The 22,247-nt window shown below is 36.6% G+C and overlaps 1 protein-coding gene across 1 annotated transcript in view; it reads left to right on the forward strand.

Moving 5' to 3' along the window:
- The window catches only part of NEO1 (neogenin 1), a 222,861-nt gene that overhangs the window by 33,886 nt on the left and 166,728 nt on the right, over positions 1-22,247 (forward strand). The window contains exon 6 of the mRNA XM_029952270.1: positions 17,031-17,348. Within this exon, the coding sequence (XP_029808130.1) occupies positions 17,031-17,348 (318 nt within the window). The remainder of the gene's footprint in view (positions 1-17,030; positions 17,349-22,247) is intronic.

A 22,247-nucleotide genomic window follows, 5' to 3' on the forward strand; every position in this document is an offset into this window, starting at 1 on the left:
GTTGGTGTTTTGATTTTTTACTTTGCTATTCTGTTTGGAGTGTCATTGCAACTACTGTATTGTAAATGATGGAAAATAATTGCATATGTTAAAAAAATATGAAACTTTATAAAGTAAAAAAAATAAAATTTTTAAATTAAAAAAAAAATACAGTTACCATCCTAACTGTTTTCTCCGTGTGGCCCAGTAATCCTGTTCTCCCTTTTAGATGCTCCCTTCCATTCTCCCTGCAGCCCTTTCACATGTTTGCCATTACCTGCAGACCTCTGACCTTTCCTGACAGGGCAGCCTACCCACACCAGCAACGGTCATGCTCACCTCCTATGTCTGTGACTGTACAAGCAGTGAAGTGTGATGTCAGGAACCAACACCAGGCTTACTCATATCCGCACCTTTCCTTCTTGTTAACAACAAGAGAAGTGTCCTTTCTCTGATCCAGAATAATTGTCTGACATGTTTTTTCAATATAGACATTTAACACTTGAAATTTACCTCAAAGCCTTACTATAGTTACATTGCACAAATTTGACATGCTGTATTTTCATTAAGTTGAAAAAAGTTTGTAATTTCTTATATGACTTATTCTTTGCTCTGTGACTTATTTAGAAGTATGTTGCTTAGGAGCACCTTGGTGGCTCACTTGGTTGAGCTTTCGACTCTTGATTTCAGCTCAGGTAACGATCTCATAGTTGGTGAGATCAAGCCCCGGGTCAGGCTCTGGGCTGACCGCATGGAGCCTGCTTGGACTTCTCTCTCTCCCTCTCTCCCTCCCCTCTCCTTTTCCCTCTCTCCGTCCTACTCTCAAAATAAATAAATAAACATTTAAAAAAGAAGTATGTTGCTTAATTTCCAAATATTTTAGAGCTATCTGTTACTGACTTCTAGTTTAATTTCATTGTGGTTAGGAGATATACTTGTACAGTTTAAGTCCCCTCATCTGAACATTAGCAGTCATCCACAGATTCGAGGGGCCTCTTCTGCCAAACTCCAGAGTTCATGTACATCTCCCTCTCTTTGCAGTTTCTCCTCTTTTGTACTCTACAAATTGTAGTAACCTAGCCTCCCCAACTCTGATCTGTTTCTTCAACTGTGAGACTTCAGAGGACTCTTTGCTTTCCCCTTCTCATGCTGAGGACTGGAAAGATGGGATATTTACAGGCTGCAAATGGGGTGATTTTAGGGCTCTTCTTGTTTGTTTCCTGCTTCTCAGGGGTCACAGTCCTCTATTTCATGTTGTCCAGTGTCTGAAAAGCCTTGTTTCACTGATTTTTGTCCAGTTCTCTAGTTGTATATGGAGGATGGTAAGTCTGTTTCCTGTTACTCCATTATGGTCAGAACACTGGGTCCTAATCTTTTGGCCTAAATATTTGATTTCACCCTCTATATTGGCTCTTTCCATCTTTCAATGTACTTCAGTCTCTCTTCCATTACAGAGAAAATAAAAAGAAGGCCAAGCTTAGGTTTTCTTTATTTGCCAATCTATTTCTTCTCTGCCCTTTACAGCCAAGACTTTTTGAAAATGGCCTCTGTATCCTTCTCAGAAGTGTTGCTTGTGGATTGGCAGAATCCACATCACGTGCACATTTGTTAGAAACGTAGAATTTCAGTCTCCACCCTAGAATTACTGAACTGGAATCTGAATTTTAAGGATTTGACAAGGCGGTTCACATAGAAACCAAAATTTGAGAAGTACTGTTGCACATTTTATAAGCTCTGTTTCTTCATTTTCCTTCTTGTTCCTGAGTGCATTGTCATCTGTCTTCATGACACCACGAAGTTTGTTCTTGCCTAGGTCATCAGGGAGCACGATGTATATCACAGCGTATCCAGCGAGCGAGCGTCCATTTGTATTGTACTTTCAGCAGTTCATCCTCCTTCTTGAAATATTCCTTTGGCTTCTGGGATGCCTGGTTTCTTCTCATCTGACTTATGTGACTTTTGCACGCTTTTTTTCTGTCTTTCTCTTAAGTGTTGGTGTTTTGCAGAATGTGGTCTTTGGCTTTGTATTTTACGTTTCTTTTTTTTTAATTTTTAAAATATTATTTATTTATTTTTGAGAGACACAGAGAGACAGCATGAGCAGGGCAGGGTCAGAGAGAGAGGGAGACACAGAATCTGAAGCAGGATCCAGGCTCTGAGCTGTCAGCACAGAGCCCGATGCAGGGCTCGAACTCACCAACTGTGAGATCATGACCTGAACTGAAGCCAGACGCTTAATGAACTGAGCCACCCAGGCGCCCCTTACATTTCTTACTATATCTCATTTTCTCTTGCAACCTCACTTTCAACATGTATCTCTTGAATGGAATTTGTGAATTCAACATGAATCTCTGCTGAATTCCAAGTTTTTATGTTTTCCATGTCCATGAAACTCCCACATCTACAGCAGACGCCATCATCTTCCTGACTGGGCCCTCTTCCTCAGTGACTGGCACCTCTGTTCAGCCACTAAGCCAGAAACGTGTAAGTCATCCTTGACTCCTCCATCACCCTTACTCTGCATTCCCTCACTTCCACATTTAATCATTCTCTAAGGCTTATTGGTTTGACCCTAAGAATTTCTCAGATCTTTCCATCTCTTAGTCACTATTGGTACTTTCCTAAATAAGACTTCATCAGTTTTCAGCAAGGATAACTACAGTGGCTTCCTAACTGGTTTCCTTCTCTCCAGCCATGTCTCCATCTGGCAGCAAGCACCATCCTTTTAATAAGAAGTAAATGTGATCTTCATTTTTCATCTTAAAGCCCTAGTCTGCTTACCAACTTCTTAGCATATAAAAATCCTTACAGTTTGGTCCTTGCCTACCCACTTTTGAATCTGAGTACTTTTGCCTCTTCCACTACCACCTTGTTCCTAGGCTTTTGCACCTGCTATTCCCCTGATAATACATTCTGTTCTTTACTAGCTGACTTACTCATCCCTTAGGTTTCGCTTTGGGGGCATCTGGGTGACTCAGTGAGTTGAGGGTTCAACTCTTGATTTCAGATCAGGTCATGATCCCAGGGATGTGGGATCAAGCCCAGCATCAGGATCTATGTGGAGTGTAGAGCCGGCTTGAGATTTTCTCTCTGCCCTTCTCCCCCACTTGCAATCTCTTTCTCTAAAATAAAAAAAAAAATTAAAAATCACATTTAGCATTAATGTCCTCCCTGACTCTCTAGGCCTGGAGTGCTTCTCTCTCTTCACATTATACAGACCCTGTAATGGCTCCCACTGCATTGTTATGATTGTGTTTGTGTGACTGTGATTATATCATCTTGCATTTCCACTTTCAGCACTCTAAGAGAAGGTACTGGGGTCTTACTGTTGTAATTAAGGTGCTTAGCATCCTTCATTCAATTAACAATTAACAAATGTTTTTGAGTACCCACTTTATATACCAGGCAAGGTTCCTGGTCTTGTCATGCTTGTATTATGGGGATAGGAGTGGATTAGGGTGGAGTAAGAAATAATAAACAAGAAATGTTTTGTTCTTATACTAGTAGATCTTTAATAATTTTATTGGAAAATTAGTGTATAAATTATTATTTCAACAAGCCTTTGAAGTCCATAAACCTTTGATGTTATTGTTACTGACTTCAGCTCTTGAAACTTTGCTCTTTAAGAATTTATTGCACCTTTTTGGATATAGTGAGCTGTGCTAATTAGGTTATTGTTAAGAGCCTTTGACTATACTTAATCTTAGTTTTCTTTTATCTAGTTTCCTTGAACAGAGCTGAGGTAATGAAAGGCAATTAGAGGTATACTTTAGAAAGAGTAGTGAGAAGTGACGTTTAACTTCAAAAATAGAAAAATAAAATAAGTTATTTTAAATAATAATACATGTAAATTATGAAATAATAATAAAGGTCAAGGCCTAGATCCTAAAATCAGAAAAATTCTTCCTCAAATAGCTAAAGTATACATTTGATAGTAGATTATCTGAAAGTGGCAGAATATTTGGAATACTTTTCTTAAAGTGCTGTCCCTTTATCACTTTCTAACCAATTGTATGAAAATGTGATATAATATTTATTTAAAGATCCTATGTCCTCAGAGTTTCAATTAAGTAATTTTTGTAAGTATCATAAGTTTTAACTAACTTAAGCGAAAAAGGAATTTATTGGAATGATGTCAGGTAATTTAAAGGATCATTGGAAGTACTAAAGAACCAAACAAACACCCCCTATATCTTTTAGGCCAAAGAGATGTAGTATTTAAACTAAATCTCAGTGTGAGGAAATAATTATACAAATATAGAATTGAAGGCATTCTATAAGATAGCTGTCCTGGTCTCCTCAAAAAGAAGTCAGTGTCATGAAAAATAAAGGCAAAAGGATTGTTTTAAATGAAAAGAGATGAAGGGGGGGGCTCAGTTAGTTAAGCATCCAACTCTTGAGTTCAACTCAGGTCATGATCTCACAGTTCATGAGTTTAAGCCCTGTGTCCTTGTGGAGCCTGTCCGGGATTCTCTCTTTCTCTGTCCCGCCGCTACTTATACACACACACTCTCTCTCTCTCTCTCTCACAATAAATAATTAAACTTAAAAAAAAAAAAGAAAGAGACTAAAGAAACAAAAACAATACAATAAGTGAAGTTTTGTTCAGTCTTGGGCTTCCAAAAACATTTAGGGAATAATTGGGCAAATTTAAACTTTGAGCACATTAATATTATTGAGTGAATTTTAATTTTCTTAGATGTGATTAATAGTACTTATATATAGGAAAATACCCTTATTTATAGATACTTTCACAGTATTAAAACATTGAGAGGAAAACACTGCATTAGGCTATTTATGATCTAAGCAATTATAAAAATACCAGAAACTGTGCAACATGTAGCATGTACTCTTAGGCATTAGAACACAAGGAAATTCAGACAGATGGAATTAATTAAATGACCCAGCAGAGTTATAATTTAAGGAAAAATAATCTCTTTGGCTTAAAAGAGTCAGTTGAGTGTCCAACTCTTGATTTCAGCTCTGGTTGTGATCCCAGAGGTCATGAGATCAAGCCCTGCATTGGGCTCCTCACTGAGTATGGCGTCTTCTTGAGATTCTCTATTTCTCTCTCCCTGCCCCACTCATGCACTCTCTTTCTAAAATAATAATAATAAAACAATATAATATTGCTTCTCACTGCATCCCATCAGGACACATACCATGTTAAGTTGTGTTATTACTACTAAAACTGAACTTGATCACTTAAAGTGATGACCATGAGATTTCTGTCCATTATGAATGTACATTTTCTCCTTTGTAATCAATAAGTAATTTGTGGATTCCACTCTGAAATTGTGTGAATTGCAGAAACCTTTTACCCAATTCATCAATAAAGAATTGATTTTTTTTCTGAAATTTTTGATTTGAAGTTTCTGAAAAACTTAGTTTCTAAATAGACATTTCCATTTAGGTATTAAAGAAAGGGTGCTGATAGTTATTTAAAATCTTTTAATTTTTACCATTTAGATAGTAGACCAGTTGTTTCTGTTTGACAGCGAAAAGCGCTTTGCTTTGCTTTGATCCCTTACATCTACTGTCATGATGCATAATCCTTTACCCTTTGCAGAAACAATGCAACTTCTTTTTTCTTTAGAAAGAATTTATTGTTCTATTTTATTTTATTTATTTTTAAATGTTTTATTTATTTTTGATACAGAGAGAGACAGAGCATGAGAGGGGGAGGGGCAGAGAGAGAAGGAGACACAGAACAGGAAGCAGGCTCCAGGCTCTGAGCTAGCTGTCAGCACAGAGCCTGACGCGGGGCTCGAACCCACGAGCGTGAGATCTGACCTGAGCCGAAGTTGGAGGCTTAACCGACTGAGCCACCCAGGCACCCCAAGAATTTATTGTTTTAAAGCATATTAATGAAGGGTAGCATCTGTCAAGGAGAAATATAGTGTAAACCACATACATAATTTAAAAGTTTCCAGGTACCACATTAGAAAAGTAAAAAGAAACAGGTAGAATTAATTTTAATAATATATTTTACTTAAATGACTATATCAAAAATATTTTTAGATACAATCAGCACGAAAGTAATTATTAATGAGATATTTTATTTTTTGTGTGTATGTACATGCAGAAAGCCTTCTAAATCTTATGTGTATTTTATACTTAAAGACAATTTTAATTTAGATTAGTCACATTTTAAATTCCTAATAGCCACATGCCACGGAGTGGCTACTATATTGGATGGTGCAGGTTTAAGGGTTATGATCTTGGGTACAGGAGAGTCAGAGACTAATTTGATTCAAATCTTACTTTCTCCATCTCCATAGCTAGCTTCATGACTTTGGGCAAATTATATTTTCTCTCTGTGGCTCAGTTTTCTCATTGTACATGAGGATAATAATTCCTACGACAAGGGTTTGAGGACTTAATGTAGGTTAAGCTCTAGAACAATGTGGCTGTCCAGTAGATGTTAACTATTATTTTTATATCTTTGTACTTGGTCCTGTATTTCTCATTCTGTCTTAGAAGTGAGCTTGTATTTTGTTAGGGAAGCTAGGCCTAGATCTTGGATCCCTTGCTTTCTGTTTTGGATCTTCCTATTTCTTGCCCTCAGTCTCTTACTTTCTCTCTTTTGTGGTGAATTGTAAACCAATAAGATAAACTCAGTTATCCAGGACAGTTTTGATTTCAAGTGTTCTCTCATTATCATAATTCATTCACATGAATGGGAAAACCTGATAGCTCTGTAGATGGCAATGAGTTATTAAAGGATTTGTCACTATGGTTAAAAAACCCCACAAAAGAAAAGAGCCACAGTAGACAGAGTTGTTAACTTTCTCTCTGTAAAACCCACAAATACCTCTCTACTACAAAAGCCTATATAATTACAGCGGTAAGATGAGATACTGTCATGCGTAGTAGAGTCAGTCTTGTATATTCATGAGTATAATTTTTTAGAATGTGTTTTAAAATCGATAACTATTGGGGCACCCGAGTGGCTCAGTCAGTTAAGTGTCCAACTCTTGATTTTGGCTCAGGTCATGATCTCACTCATGGTTTGTGAGTTTAAACCCTGCATCAGGCTCTGCCCTGATAATGCAGAGCCTGCTTGGGATTCTCTCTCTGCTCTCTCTCTCTCAAAATAAATAAATAAACTTAAATAAATAAAGTAGGTAACTATTCATTTTCATATTAGGTCAAAGTAACTATAGATGATTGAAAAAGTGTTTAATGGAGGTACCTGGGCGGCTCAATCAGGTAAGCGTCTAACTTTGGTTCAGGTTATGATCTCATGGTTCGTGAGGTCGAGCCCTGCATCCAGTTCCGTGCTGACAGCTCAGGGCTTTGAGCCTGCTTCGGGTTCTGTCTCCCTCTTTCCTTGCCCCTTCCCCACTTGTGCACACTCTCTCTTTTCTCTCTCCTCTCTCTCTCTCGCTCAAAAATTAAACATTAAAAATATAAAAAAAAGAAAAAGTACTTAACGAAAGCCTGCAAAGGAGATATCCTGTTGAAAAAGAACTTAACAATTTACTGTGATAAAACAGTTCTGTACTAAAAATGTTAGTAAAATACTGTATCGCTTATGGTAGAGAAGTATGCTACTTAATAATCAAAGAACTATTAAAATACAGTATAAAATAGGGTCACAATTCACATTTTTGGAATGTACCTGCAAGTTATTTTCATATTATATTATCATTGAGCCCATATTTTCATCAGTATTCTAGGCAAAAGTGGAACTGGAAAATACTCTTTGTTTCAGAAACTGAAAATAACTCTGCATCAAGTATTGGGTAAAAGGTCTTACTCAAGAAAATCTTCTGACCACAAATAATAAGTTGCTCATAAGATATTTTCATGAACATTCTATGTAATTAATATGAAAATTCTAACATTTTTCTCAATAGCATAATGAAAAATGACCAGTTCAGATTTTCCTATTTTGAACTGAAATATAAATATTGCTAATATTGTTGGCATGTTAACTAAGACTTATTAACATAATTCTCTAGGACAACTCTTAGAAAATTTCTATGAAACTCTTCAGAGCATTGATGGTTGGTATTATTTGTAGATTATCAGATTGTACCTAGTCATCTTGCCAATTATATGGAAGTTATCATAAAATATTAATATTTATGATACTTTAAAAAATGTTATATGACTTGGTAATAAACTATAATAATATACTATAATAAACTTGGTAAACTATAATAAACTTGGTAATAAACTATATAAAAATAAATAATAAATAAATAATAAAGCTATATAAAATAAATAAATAAAATAATTAAAAATTAAAAAATGATATTAAAACATTTTTACAAAGGACAGATTTGTTTTTGGTGGTTTAAAAATGTTTGTTTATTTTGAGAGAGAGAGAGAGAGAGAGAGGGAGGGAGGGAGTGTTGGGGGAAGGGCAGAGAGAGGGAGAGAAGAATCCCAAGCAGGCTCCACTCTGTCAGTGCAGAGCCGGACACAGAGCTCAAAGTCATGAACTGTGAGATCATGACCCTGATCCAAAATCAAAAGTTGAACACTTACCGATTGAGCCACCCAGGCTCCTCACAAAGGACAGATTTCAAATCATCAGAATATAAATTTTTGAGACTGAGGCTGATTTTAAAAAACCAGTAGAGATCTGATGCAACGTTTTTGAGAATCACTAATATGTAATTATCTTGCTGCAGGTGCCTTTCTGACCTGTCGGATCCTGAAAAGGATGTAAACAAAATGCAAAAACAAAGGAAGATATAAATAATAAGTAGGAATAGCAAACAGGACTTTTATGAAGTCTAGCCTTCTACCAGGGAAGATATGCCTTAAAAACAGAGAGAAAGTGAATTGCCAGAAAGAGCACATAAAGGGTAGGATTAAGAGACTGGGATGGTTACAGAGATAGTTGTCAGAGAAGGCCTCTATAGGAGTGACCGTTGAAACATGGAGGATGAGAAGAAGCTAGGCTATGTGACGGAAGAGTGGGTGCAGAGCAAGTTCAGAGGGGACAGCAGATGCAAAGACCTTCATATGGGAAAAAGCATGGCTTGTTCAAGGAATTGAATACTGTGACTAGAGTTTATTGAGTTAGAGGGAGCGTGATGTGAGATTAGGTTGTAGAGAGGCAGGGACCAGGTCCTGTGGCATGGTAATGCATTTATGTTTTACATTCACTGTAATGGTAGAGTTGTTTGAAAATTAGGCAGAGGATAAAGATGGTCAGACTTGAATTTTAAGATCATTTAATATTATCTTATATGTAATTGTAATTGTCAAAACATGGTTCATAATGAAAAAATAAGGTCCATGTTATGCATGGCACTTTCTAAAATGTGATCGGTGAAAACTAAGGTGCTAGATGTTAGCAGTTGGGGAGAAAATACTGTAGGCCTTTGAACTATTGAACGTTTTTTCTGTGTTTCTTCCAAATTTTAATGTAAATTTTATTTAACATACAATGTAGTATTAGTTTCAGGTGTAGAATCTATTGATTCACTACCTAATTCTCATCGCAACAAGTGCCCTCTTTAATTGAATAGTTAACTTTTTATTGAGTAATCGTTACCTGCCAGGCAGTGAAGTAGCTTTATACCTGTCTTTGCAGAGCTTTCCATGCAAGGAGGGCATGGGATTCTCTTCCCTGTTTTATAAGGGAGAGAATTTTAGACACAGAGAAATTAACTAGAACAGCAGAGTTAGAATTCAAAATCATGTCTGCTTGACTTCATTTTACGAAAGAGTTTTCCACCATGGCTGTGTTTTTGTGGGGAGAGGAGAGAGGCTGAATAATGAAAAGGAAAGCACTCTTATAACAGATGTTTCTTGAATAAACAACTTCAGACATATTTTGTTTTGGGGGAATAGTTTGGAAAGTAGATGCTATAGATTAGAATAATGAAGTTGAATTTCTGTGTTAGGATATTAAAAGCCTGAAAAAGAATTTCAGATCCAGCTTTGCTTAGAAGTTGACATCTACTGTTTCCAGTGTTTTAACCAGTACCATCAATTTTTTCAAAGCATATGTTTATCAGGCAAGTCAGACCATGCATATATAATATTAACAACTAACCACTTGCCTTACTTGAAATCCCAGGAAAAGAGTTCTGCGTGTTCTGTAATTGAGTCTTTGGAAGAACTGGCTGTTCAGGGCAGGTAGGGGCTGAGCTCTGGAGCTGGGAGCACTAATTGTTATGTAGCAAAACAGAGTGTAAGACATTTAGCTCTGAAGTATTGCTTGTTCTTGGACATTTTTTTTAAAATGGTTTGTTTATTTTGAGAGCGAATGTGCAAGCAGGGGAGGGGCAGAGAGAGATAGACGGGGAGAGAGAATCCCAATATGCTCCATGCTGACAGTGCAGAACTTGACGCAGGGTGCACAAACTCACCAACAATGAGATCATGACCTGAGCCGAAATCAAGAGCTGGAAGCTTAACTGACTGAGCCACCCAGGCACCCCAAGTATTGCTTGTTTTCATTCAATAACGTGAATGTATTATTTTGTTGAGTCCTTTGAATGGAGTGTTATTTTAACTTCCTAATTTTTATACTTTTTGATTATAAATTGAACTTGAAGCAGGAGAAGCTGAACTATATGGTGATTGGTGGACACCAAAGGGTCAGGAAGGATAAAATATAGGATTTACGACTGACTAGATAGGATAGGGTGAGCAGAAGTAATGTTATTAAGGAGTAAAGTATGAAGTCCTTTTGACATTAGTCTCCTAGTTTATAATGAAGACATAATTTTCATAGTATGAATAACAGTTATACAGAACACTTATATTTGTAAGTGTGTAAAAAAGGCTTGTTTATCTTTCTGTCCTGCATTTCTGCTGTCGTCAAACTTTGAACTTCTGTGGGTGGTAAGACATTTTATTTCTGCCAGTATTCAAATAGTATATGTTATTTTTTTAACTCCGGGCACGATAAAATTTAGAATTATTGCCCACACTGGTGTGCAGTAAGTGTATGATTTGTTGATATTTAGGGGTTGGGGAAGTACAACTGAAATAAGTTCCCTGTGGATATTTTCCTTTCTTAAGATGGAATTCTATCAAGAAGTGTGAAATATTTTATCAAAAAGTGAGGAATAGTCTATCATGAAGTGAGAGCTATTACATTAAAATGTGAGAAATTTGCAGAGACCTGGGAATGTAGAAGAGATCAGACAGGATCATTAACCCTGTTTCAGAATAATGTATAGTGACTGTGGTCATAGTAAACTAAAATTACGCAAACTTAAGTGGATAGGGAATTAGGACCCTGGTGGGAAGTATAGGCCACTTTATACAGAGTCAGCCGAGGAGTTAGTGTCTGATAACTCTTCTAACCGTGACAAAGGAAAAGTGGTTAGAGAAATGGTGATAGATCTTAAAAAATAATCTTCTGTTCCTAACAAAGGATTATTTACCAACAACAACAAGAAATTATTTTATTATTAAAAAATAAAAAGACGAGAAGAGTGGGTAAGTGGTTTTTTATATTTTAAGAAATAAGCAGTACAGAAATCCATGGAGTAACAAGCCTTCCCCTGTATGCTCTCAGTAGCTGAATCAGGTACTTTCCATGGGAGAAAATACTGTTCTACTGTTCAGTGTTTATTCTTCTAGCCTTTCGCCTACATTACTTACATTTAAATATATGCACTCACACATATATGTATGTGTGTAGATATTTTTATATTTTACATATATTTTTATATTTATATTTTATGTATACATTTATATTTTATGTCATACTATTTTGAACTTGAGTATTTTTTAATTTAACAGTATATATATTTTGACAATTCTTGCATACATACATATGCCCCAGACTTTTCATATTGTCCCCACCTGTGCAGACTACATATAAAAATGAAAATAGCTTTTTATTCTGCTTCAGCGGTACTATGTTTTATGTATAATATTCATGCAATAGCAAAGGTGAAAGAAAAAATAAAAAGTTAACTGAAATCTCAGCACCCTGAGATAATCTGCATTTTAATGACTAGTTTTTAAAAAATGTTTCCCTGGAGAAATGGCCACCCTCCTACACTGTTGGTGGGAATGTAAACTGGTACAGCCGCTCTGGAAAACATTGTGGAGGTTCCTCAAAAAACTATCAGTACAACTGCCCTATGACCCAGCAATAGCACTGCTAGGGATTTACCCAAGGGATACAGAAGTGCTGATGCATAGGGGCCCATGGACCCCAATGTTCATAGCAGCACTGCCAATAATAGCCAGATCATGGAAAGAACCTAAATGTCCATCACCTGATGAGTGGATCAAGAAGATGTGGTTTATATATATATGGCAATGGGAGAGAATGACATATGGCCATTTGTAGCAAAGTGGATGGACCTGGAGGGTGTCATGCTAAGTGAAATAAGTTAGGCAGAGAAAGACAGATATCGTATGTTTGCACTCATACGTCTAACAGGAGAAACTAACAGAGGACCATGGAGAGGGCAAGGAGGAAGAAGAGTTAGAGAGAAGGGAGGGAGGCAAATCATGAGAGACTCTTGAATACCCAGAACGAACTGAGGGCTGAAGGGGGAGGGGGGAAGGAGAATGCGGTGATGGTCATGGAGGAGGGCACTTGTGGGGAAGAGCACTGGGTGTTATATGGAAACCAATATGACAATAAACTATATATAAAAAAATAAAAATTAAAAACTGTTTCCCTTTATGTACTCACACAAGCGAGAACATACAGAACCACCACATACACATATAATATTTATAAAGGGATTATACACACAAGCTGATTTTGGTCATGAAATTATTTTCTTTGTGCTTGAGGATTTTTATCTACCCACCCCTCCATGTTCTTGCATCTTTCCTCTCCCAGTAAATCAGTGGTAATACCCTGGTACACTTTCCTGCTTTCTCAGTGCTCGTACAGTCATATGCACATGACATCTTCATTACTTGTACTTATCCATATTGTCCACTTTTCACAGAATTTTTCCAGATCAGTTAAAACATAGCTGACTTCGTTTTTTCTGGCTAAATATTCTAAGGTAAGAGTCAGTAAACTATAGTCAGTATATCAAATCCATCCTACCGGTTGTTTTTATAAAGTTTTATTGGAACACAGCCTCCATTTTTCTATTAAGTGGTATGACTTTTTAAATTCTTTATGTTATGTATGATATATTTCCTCTCAGGCTTGTTGTATTTTGCTTTGTTATGATAGTTTGCTGTAATTTTTTTTTTAATTTAAATGCGGGGTGCCTGGGCGGCTCAGTTGGTTGAGCATCCAACTCTTGATTTTGGCTCAGATCATGATTCCAGGATCATGGGATCAAACCACACATTGGGCTCAGTGCGAAGCATGGAGCCTCCTTAAGATTCTTTCTCCCTCCCGCTTGCTTGTACTCTCTCTCAAAAAAAATTAAATGCAGTGGAAGTGAGGATATCTACCTTTCCTAGCTCTGAAGTTCCCTATTTTGATTTAAAAGGTTACCTGACTCGAGGGTTATCCTTGTATATTCTTTAAATTCTTATTAATTTTTTCATAGGCCTGGAATGTATTTTTCTATATGTAAATGAGCGACATTATAGTGTGTGGTTAACATCACAGGCTCTGGTTCTGTTTTTACCACCTGTGTGACCTTGACAAGATAACATTTCTGTGCTTCAGTTTTTTTCTCTAAAATGAGAATAATAGTGCCTATCTTATAAGATAGTAGTGGTGGGACGCTTGGTGGCTCAGTCAGTTAAGCATCCGACTTCAGCTCAGGTCATGATCTCACGGTTCATGGGTTGGAGCCCCGCGTCAGGCTCTGTGCCAACAGCTCAGAGCCTGGAGCCGTGTTTGGATTCTGTGTCTCCCCCTCTCTCTCTGCCACTCCCCTGATCACACTGTCTCTCTTTGTCTCTCAAAAAAATATATAAATGTTAAAAAAATAAGATAGTAGTGGAGATTAAATGAGTAGTTAGTTTGTAGAGAATGTTTAGAGCAGTGTCTAGTGCATAGAAACATGTGAATGTTAGGCTTGTTTTTCTCCCACGTGGATAACCATTTGTCCTAATAACATTTATTGAGTAGTTCATCTTTTTCCCCAGTTGATATAAAATGCTACCTCTATTGCATATTAAGTTTTGAAATACATATATAGCTCTATTTTGTGGCTCTCTAGCCTGTTATGTGGCTCTGTTTATCCCTGCTCTGGAGCCATTGTAGCTTAATAAATACTGAAAACTGATGAGTGCAGTCCCTTTACTTTGTTATTCTAAATTATTTTGGCTTTTCTTGGCTTTCTTGCTCTTCTTTATAATTTTTTAGAGACTCATCAAAGTTTGCAAAAACCAGTTTATTAGTATGTTTCATCATAGACAGTAGTGATACTAATTGGCTAGTATTGGAATGGAACCTGCTGTGTCATAAATACTTCAAGCAATGGGAATCTTTAGAAGCTGGTAAGGATTGATACCATCTATTGTGGTAAGTCCACATTAGGAATATGGAGAATAACAATATGTAGAAAGACGGTAAGCCTGTATTTCCCAAGCTATATCCTGACATATCCCAGGTACCTCACAATACTCCCAGGGGTATTTTAAACTTTCTAGGGAAACACAATGACATCTGTAGGACACTGTGCAGACTTGTAGGTCAATGCCATTCACAGTTTCAACATTTGATATTGCTGCCTTCATTTCAATGCTGTGATGTTTGTAAAATTGGGTTTTGGTGATTGCTGGTATAAAAATCAAGTACCATGCAGAAATCACCGTGGGACAGGAAATGAGGACAGCAGTATCCAATCTGATTTCAAGGTTTAAGAACTTATGCAGTGTCCAATAGGTGTACATACCCCACAATAACTAATTGTGGTTAATTAGAAGTTGAACTTATTTTTCAGTCTGTGTGTATTATTTTTTCATGAAGGTACTAACTTGTTAAGACATAAATATTTATTCATTTGTTTGAACCTAACTAATTCATAAACAGAACTGCTAGGTATTTCTTTTATCCTAGGGAATTCATGAAAAAAAGTATAAGAAAATAAAGGTACCAGGAGCCAAAAAAAATTTGGGAACTTCTATGCCTTAACAAACAAGTTATTACAAATATTTAAAGATTAAGAACATCTGAAGTGCTATGGAGGTAGAGTACTGAATGCCATGCCTGCGTGTGACAGGATGAAAGTAATCGTGTCTGGGCATCTGGGACAGACAGCATTTCTGAGAAAGTAGTATTGAAGCTGAGCCTGAAGGAGGACTAGGAGTTCATGGGAGAGGTATGGTGGTGGGAACGGCTTGTGTGAGGGCAGGAGCTGCAGGGGCTGGGGGGAGAGCAGCAGCCTCACAGGGTGAGGGGGCAGTGGTGTTGGGGGACGGCTGGAGGGTAGTCAGAGGCCAGGTCACACAGTGTCACGGAAGTCCAGTTAGGGAGTTTATTTAGATTATTTGGTAAAAGACAGTGGCAAGCCATTGAAGGATTTTGAGCAAAGAAACAGTATCGTAGGTCACTGCCTGTTTACTGAGGGAATAAAATACAAAGAGAATATAGTAAATACTTAATGCTGTATTCTAAGTAATGTAGAGTACATAGTTGTAAAAATTTTAAGTGCCTTGATTTTCAAAGGCATTTGTAAACTTTCATATAATTAAAAAACTTTTGGAAGACATATACTCTTGATCAACTTGGTTGATACCAACTTTTAAAATGGAAGACAATCAAAAGTATGATAGAGTGTTAAGCTGTAGAACGTTTACATTTATGTAATTATTTTTTAAAGTGGCAGAAACTTTGTCCAAATTTTAAAATTACATTTGGTTTGTCACTAATTATTTAAAATTGTCAATTTGCATATTTTGACTGCTAGTCTAATGCATTTATCTCTTAAGTTGCTGAATTGTTTAATTTGGGTGGTATAATAAGATATAACGTTACACAGAAATGGTATAGAAGTAATTTCTCTTAATTTAGGTATCATTTTGTACTGCTCTGGAGTTGATGTCTTTATTTATTTTGCTGTACTACCAATATAACATTTTTTACTGTAATAAGAGCAGATCACCTCAGTTTACTTTTGGAAAATTCCTAAGGTTATTTTCAAGAGTTTTAAGACTTGAAGAATCAACTTCATAATCATCAAGTAGGGATGGGACCCATATCCGGCATTTGGGGAAGAATGATTAGTCTGTTTGGAATCTGATTAGCCTTGTAGTCAGTGTGTTTTGTATTTATTTAGAGATATTCTTTCATTATGTGATAAAGAGCTAGTTGCATTCTTAAATTTACACTATAAATAAATTTAGATAAAGGGGTGTGTAGATATGTTTTAAAAACAGTCTTGGTTTCACTTATTCAACTGAGCCTTCCTGATTGTTCACATGAAGAAATCTGATTACAAGTGATTATAATCTGATTGCAAGGGAGGTGGTCAGTACTTTTCTTGAAGAAAAGAAGTAAAGCTAGGAGTTGGAAAGCTTTCTGTGAGAATGTAAGGTTTATAGCAGAAAAATTTTTAATGAAATCACAAGAGTACCAGCACAAAACAAAGCTGAAATATCTTGAGATAAAAATCTTTTTAAATTTAACAGATTTATTTTTACGTAGTTAAAATTTATTTTCTTATGATAAAAATAAATTCAAAATGGTAAAAGGAATATTTGCAAAACATGATAGCGAATGCCCAAAGATTGCCAAATCAGTAGGATGAGTAAGTAATTCACTAGAAAAATGGGCAAACTGTATATACGGTGAATTTTGAAAGAGATACAGCCAGTAAACATATCTTATTACTTACTAACAAAGAATCATTTCAATTTTATGCTTCCTTTATGTTTCATAGAAAATTTCACTTTGAATACAATAATTTTAAGTAATAATTGTAGAGTTTGAAATAAAGCTTTTATTAAATATTTATGTAATCTAACAAGGTTTGATTATTTTATCTTTTTTTCTCATCTTCTAAATGAGTCAAATTTTGATTTTCTCATAAAAGAAATTGCATTAGACACTCATAGTGAAATGACTGTTATGTATCATATCCAAACAGCTTAATTATTCCACAATAATTTTTGTACAAATTATATTTTCTTACAGAAATAGAAGACGAAAGTTTTGCTTAACTTTGTTCTTCTCGTTATTTTTGTAGGATCCAGCGTTCGAACATTCACTCCATTTTATTTTCTGGTGGAACCAGTGGATACACTCTCAGTTAGAGGCTCTTCCGTTATAATGAACTGTTCAGCATATTCTGAGCCTCCTCCAAAAATTGAATGGAAAAAAGATGGAACTTTTTTAAACTTAGTATCTGATGACCGGCGCCAGCTTCTCCCAGATGGGTCTTTGTTTATCAGCAATGTGGTGCATTCCAAACACAATAAACCTGATGAAGGTTATTATCAGTGTGTGGCCACTGTTGAAAGTCTTGGAACCATTGTCAGCAGAACAGCTAAGCTCACAGTAGCAGGTAAGGTTTTTTTTTTTTTAAGTTATTTATATTTTCAAATTCATGAAACATATATTTTGATAAAAAGCAGTATTGTCCTAGAGTTTTCACTTAACGGTTTCTGTAAATAAACTCATTTAACAAATACCAGTTGAGCATCTAGTGTGTGCATGGCATTATGCTAAGACTTGCTTAGTGCTGTAGAAAGTAAAATGCAGCACTTTGCCCCTTTCTATTTATTTAAATTGCTTACAGTTGCTATCAGAAGTGTTGAGTCAGTTCTTTTTTTTCTAACTTGGAAATGGCAGAGGAAGTTGTATAGGAAAATTGATTCACTTTGATAGCTAACTTATCTTCTCCAGCATAACCACTTAGTATGACTTTGTAAGAGTTGCAGGATAGTCAGAATCTTGGTTCCTTTATGCCCCAACCAAGGAACTGACATTTAATTGGATTATTTAAAAACCTATAGGATATAGATATTAAGGTGAAGAGCATAAGTTGTAAAGAGAGAGCATTCACTCCTTTTTAGAGCAGTCTTACATGAAAAATAATGGAAAGTGTAAGCTGAAAAAGTCATGCTTCTTTTGTAATAGATACTGATATCCCTCAGGTCTGTGTTTTTTCACTTGAGTACTAGATGAAGTAGTTTTTTTAAGGGTCACATTGTACAAAAATTGTATTATGTTGCGGTGCCTGGGTTGCTCAGTCGGTTAAGCATCCAACTTCAGCTCAGGTCATGATCTCACAGGTCATGAGTTTGAGCCTCACATCAGGCTCTCTGCTGATAGAGCCTGGAGCCTGCTTCAGAGTCTGTGTCTCCTTCTCTTTGCCCCGCTCCTGCTTACACACACTTACTTTCTCTCTCTCTCTCTCTCTCTCTCTCTCTCTCTCTCTCTCTCTCCTCCCCCACCTCTCAAAAATAAATAAACATTTAAAAATTTTTAAATTGTATTATGTTTAAGTCATATATATACTCAATCTTGATAAAATGCTAACACGTTAAAAAAATATGACTGCAAGAATAGTTTTCCATTTCATTGCCACTCTAGAGTGATGGTCCCCTGCACTTCACAGTGTACTTGCTTATTTATTCAGAGTAGGATGACTCTTTTTTTCTTTGGAACCAGACGCTCAAAGCTGAATTTGAGTGTCATATAGAGCTACTGTAATTACTCCATAATCACAGGTTGAGGGTGGAAAAAGAAAAGGTGAGAGAATCACTTCTTTTGATAATTAGCTTTTCCTCTCTTTTTTCCCCCTTCTTTCCTTCCTTTTTCCTTTTCCCCTCTTCCTTCCTTTCTTCCTCTAATCTCCTTGTCAGGCTTTGTCCCACATGTTGATGGATAAGTTAGCATGATGACTGCCCTACACTGTTACTTAGATGAGGTCCTGTTTATCATTTATGTTTTTAAGCTGGGCTATAATTTAATTTTAACTCCTTCCTCTCAGCTGTCTCCCACAGCCAGTCACCAAATGCAGTAAATTCTGCTTCCTAGTTTCTCTGTGTGTGATCCTGAGGCCACTTCTCACCACCTGTCCCCTTGTAACTGTCTGCTGCCTCATTCTTTCCTTTTTCCAGTCCAGTGGCTTGGGCTCTCTCCCCTCTCAGTGGCTCTTCAGTGACAACATCAAGCTGATGTCTGAACTCCTATAGGCCTTGTGTCTTTCTATGAGCTAGTCTCCACTTCTCCAGCTTCATTTCTTAACATTCCGCCCTGCCCGCCCCTGCCCTCTACCATCGTCAGCAGGACCACCGTCAGCACATTTTAAGCTCTGCCAGTACAGAACATTTTCAAATCTTGGTCTCTGACCTTTGCTCATGGCTTCCCTGGTGCCTGTTAAGCCTGTCCTCTACATTTACCTCTCTACTCTGCTAGATTTGTCCAGCCTTCTCTTTAGCTTTCATAGCCTTCAGGAAACATTTTTGGACTAATGTCTTAGTAAAAGCCAATTTTAATATAGTATAATCAATTCTTTGGCTGCAGACAAGATTCTATAGGAGAGTTATTTACTTCACTCATGGCCTTGAGTATCAGAAGGTAATAATTTTGAGCTAAGAGATGAATAGACGTTCTTTTTAATAGTTGCCTAGTATCCATTGTATAGTTGTACTGTGATTTGTGTAAAGATTCCCTTTTTATGAACAGTCACATAGATAAAAATTGTTTGATGTTATAGGCCGTACTATATGAACACCCTTTTGTAAATCTTTCCTGTAGAATAGATTACCAAAGGAAGTAATTCTGCTAATTGCTGGATCATAGGATATACTGTGTGTGTGTATTTAATTTTAGAAAGAGACTGAACTGTTTGGCTCTCCCTCAAAATTTTAACTATAAAGTTACTTATGACCGAGCTGTTCCATTTCTAGGTGTCTCCCCCAGAGAAATGAAAAGATAGTCTGTACAGCAGCGGTACATGACTTGTTATAGTAGCGTTATCTGTAACAGCCAAAAAGTGAAAACAGCCTACATGTCTGTCAGATGTTGAGTGGGTAACCAAACTGTGGTATATAGGTGCATGGAATGTTATTCAGCAATAAAGAGGAACGAGTTGTGCTATGTCCTCTAACATGGATGAACCTGAAAAACATGATGCTAAGTGAAAGGAGCCAATCACAGACTTCATAGTGTACAGAATAGGAAAATACAGGGAGCCAAACAGTAGATTGGTGGTTTTCTAGGGCTGAGGATGGGGGAGAAGAGACAGGAGCACAGGGGATCGTGCAGGTGAGTACGGGGAGTGTGGAGTGACTGCAAGTGAGTACAAAGTTTCTTTGGGGGATGATGAAAATATTCTAAAATTAAATTATAGTGATGGTTGCACACCTTTTGTGTGTACTAGAAACTGTTGAATTGTGGACTTTAAATGGTAAACTTTATGGTATATAAATTGTATCTCAATAAAACTTTTTTAAAGAGACTGTCAGATTGCCATTCTAAAAGAATATTGGTTAATCAGACCACCCAATTCTTCCACCTTTAGGCACAAAACACATACTGTTAGGCTACTGTCCAGGCAGTAAAAGAATATTGGTTGGTGTTCTTGAAAGCAATATAAACTGATTCTGGCCAAGTCATGTAAGAAGGGGAATTTTTAAAAGAACTCTAAGTAGGTAGCTCGTAAAACTAAATACGAGAAGTCTTCTCTGCACCCATTTCTCCACAGTAGAAATTTTTGTTTTACTGCCTGGACAGTAGCCTAACAGTATGTGTTTTGTGCCTAAAGGTGGAAGAATTGGGTGGTCTGATTACAGGCACTTTTTTTTTTTTTCAAATTTTTTATTTTATTTTTGAGAGAGAGAGAGAGAGAGAGAGCATGAGCAGGGGAGCGTCAGACACACACACATACACACACACACAGAATCCAAAGACAGGCTCCAGGCTCTGAGCTAGCTGTCAGCACAGAGCCCAATGCGGGGCTTGAACCCACAAACCATGAGATCATGACCTGAGCCGAAGTCAGACGCTTAACTGACTGAGCCACCCAGGCGCCTCTGAATACAGACACTGTTAATCTCTTCTTGTCAAGCCTGCGTCTCGCTCCCCCTCTTCTCCTTCAGTTCTCTGAAAGTAGCAGGGCAGACTGGCCTCCAACTTGTGGGCGCAGGAAGCCCCAGCGATCTCTGCCCGTTTGTCTGTACTAGTTCCTCCATCTGCTTCCCCTGTCGAGAAACTTTTAGAGATCTCGTCTGCTGACTCCACATATGTTGTAGGTTTAAATTTTTTAAAAATTACTAATTGTCATGAAACCTCAGGAGGGGAGAATATTTTGACTTTTTAAAAATAGAATTAGTGCTTGGTTTTATTTCAGTTTCCTGTTTTTCCTACTTTATTAGTTTCTCTGTTTATCTTTGTTAAGTACATTCATCTAATTTTTTTGGCTTTTGTAAAGTAGATATATGGCTAATTTTATTCTTTCTTTCCTTCAAAAATCTCTTTGAAATAAAAAATAAGAAAAAATTTGTAAGAAAAGTAGACAACCTGTTCATTTCTGTATGGACTTATTCACCATCATAAAACTATAAAACCTAGAACTTTTTCATATTTCCTATGTTTGTTAGCCTTTAAGGAAACATTTTGTTTTGTTGTGTTCTTAGCATCTCAGAATCTTTTTAGATGCTACTGTTAATAATAACAGTAGCTAGTATTTGAGTATGTGCCAGATGTATGCTTTATATGAAGTATGCTAAGTAGTAACCTTTTTAACATCCTATGAGGCCTCTGCTTGTTCTCATTTTACTGAAGAAGAAACCGAGGCTTCCAGGTTAAGTAACTTGCTAATGTCACACCATGCAGTGGTGGAGTGGGATTCAGATCAGCTTATGTGACTCGAGAATTTAGGCTCTTAACCACTACATTCTGTGTGTCTATAGAGTATTTTTGACTGCATTTTTGTTAATTTATTTTGAAATAATTTCAAGCTCATACAGTTATTGCAAGAATGAAACCAAGAAATCACATCTACTCTTCACTTACTGAGTTGTTAACATTTTACCATGTCTGCCTTATTATCCCCCAATAGGCACATACCCAAATCAGTTCTTTTTTTTCTGAACCATTAAGGGTAAGTTGCAGATACTACCTCCACTGAACACTTCCGTGTATATTTCCTAAAAACAAAGATATTGTCAAAATATTCTCCCCATCCATCAATTTTAGGAAATTAACCTTACTACAGTACTACTGTAGAGACCATTCACATTTCAGTAGTTGTCTCAATAATGTTCTTAATAACAAAAAAACAAAAACAGTACCTTTGCCCCTCCCCCACTCCTTTCTGGTCCAGGATTACATGTTTTAGTTTGTAGTTGTGACTCTTTAGACTCTTTTGGTCTCAAATAATTCTTCAGTTTATCCGTGTCTCATTTTGTATTTTCTGGTTTTCCCCTATGAATAGATTCAGGTTTTGTGTTTT

The sequence above is a fragment of the Suricata suricatta genome, chromosome 9 (genome assembly GCF_006229205.1).
Source record: "Suricata suricatta isolate VVHF042 chromosome 9, meerkat_22Aug2017_6uvM2_HiC, whole genome shotgun sequence".
Lineage (NCBI taxonomy): Eukaryota > Metazoa > Chordata > Mammalia > Carnivora > Herpestidae > Suricata > Suricata suricatta.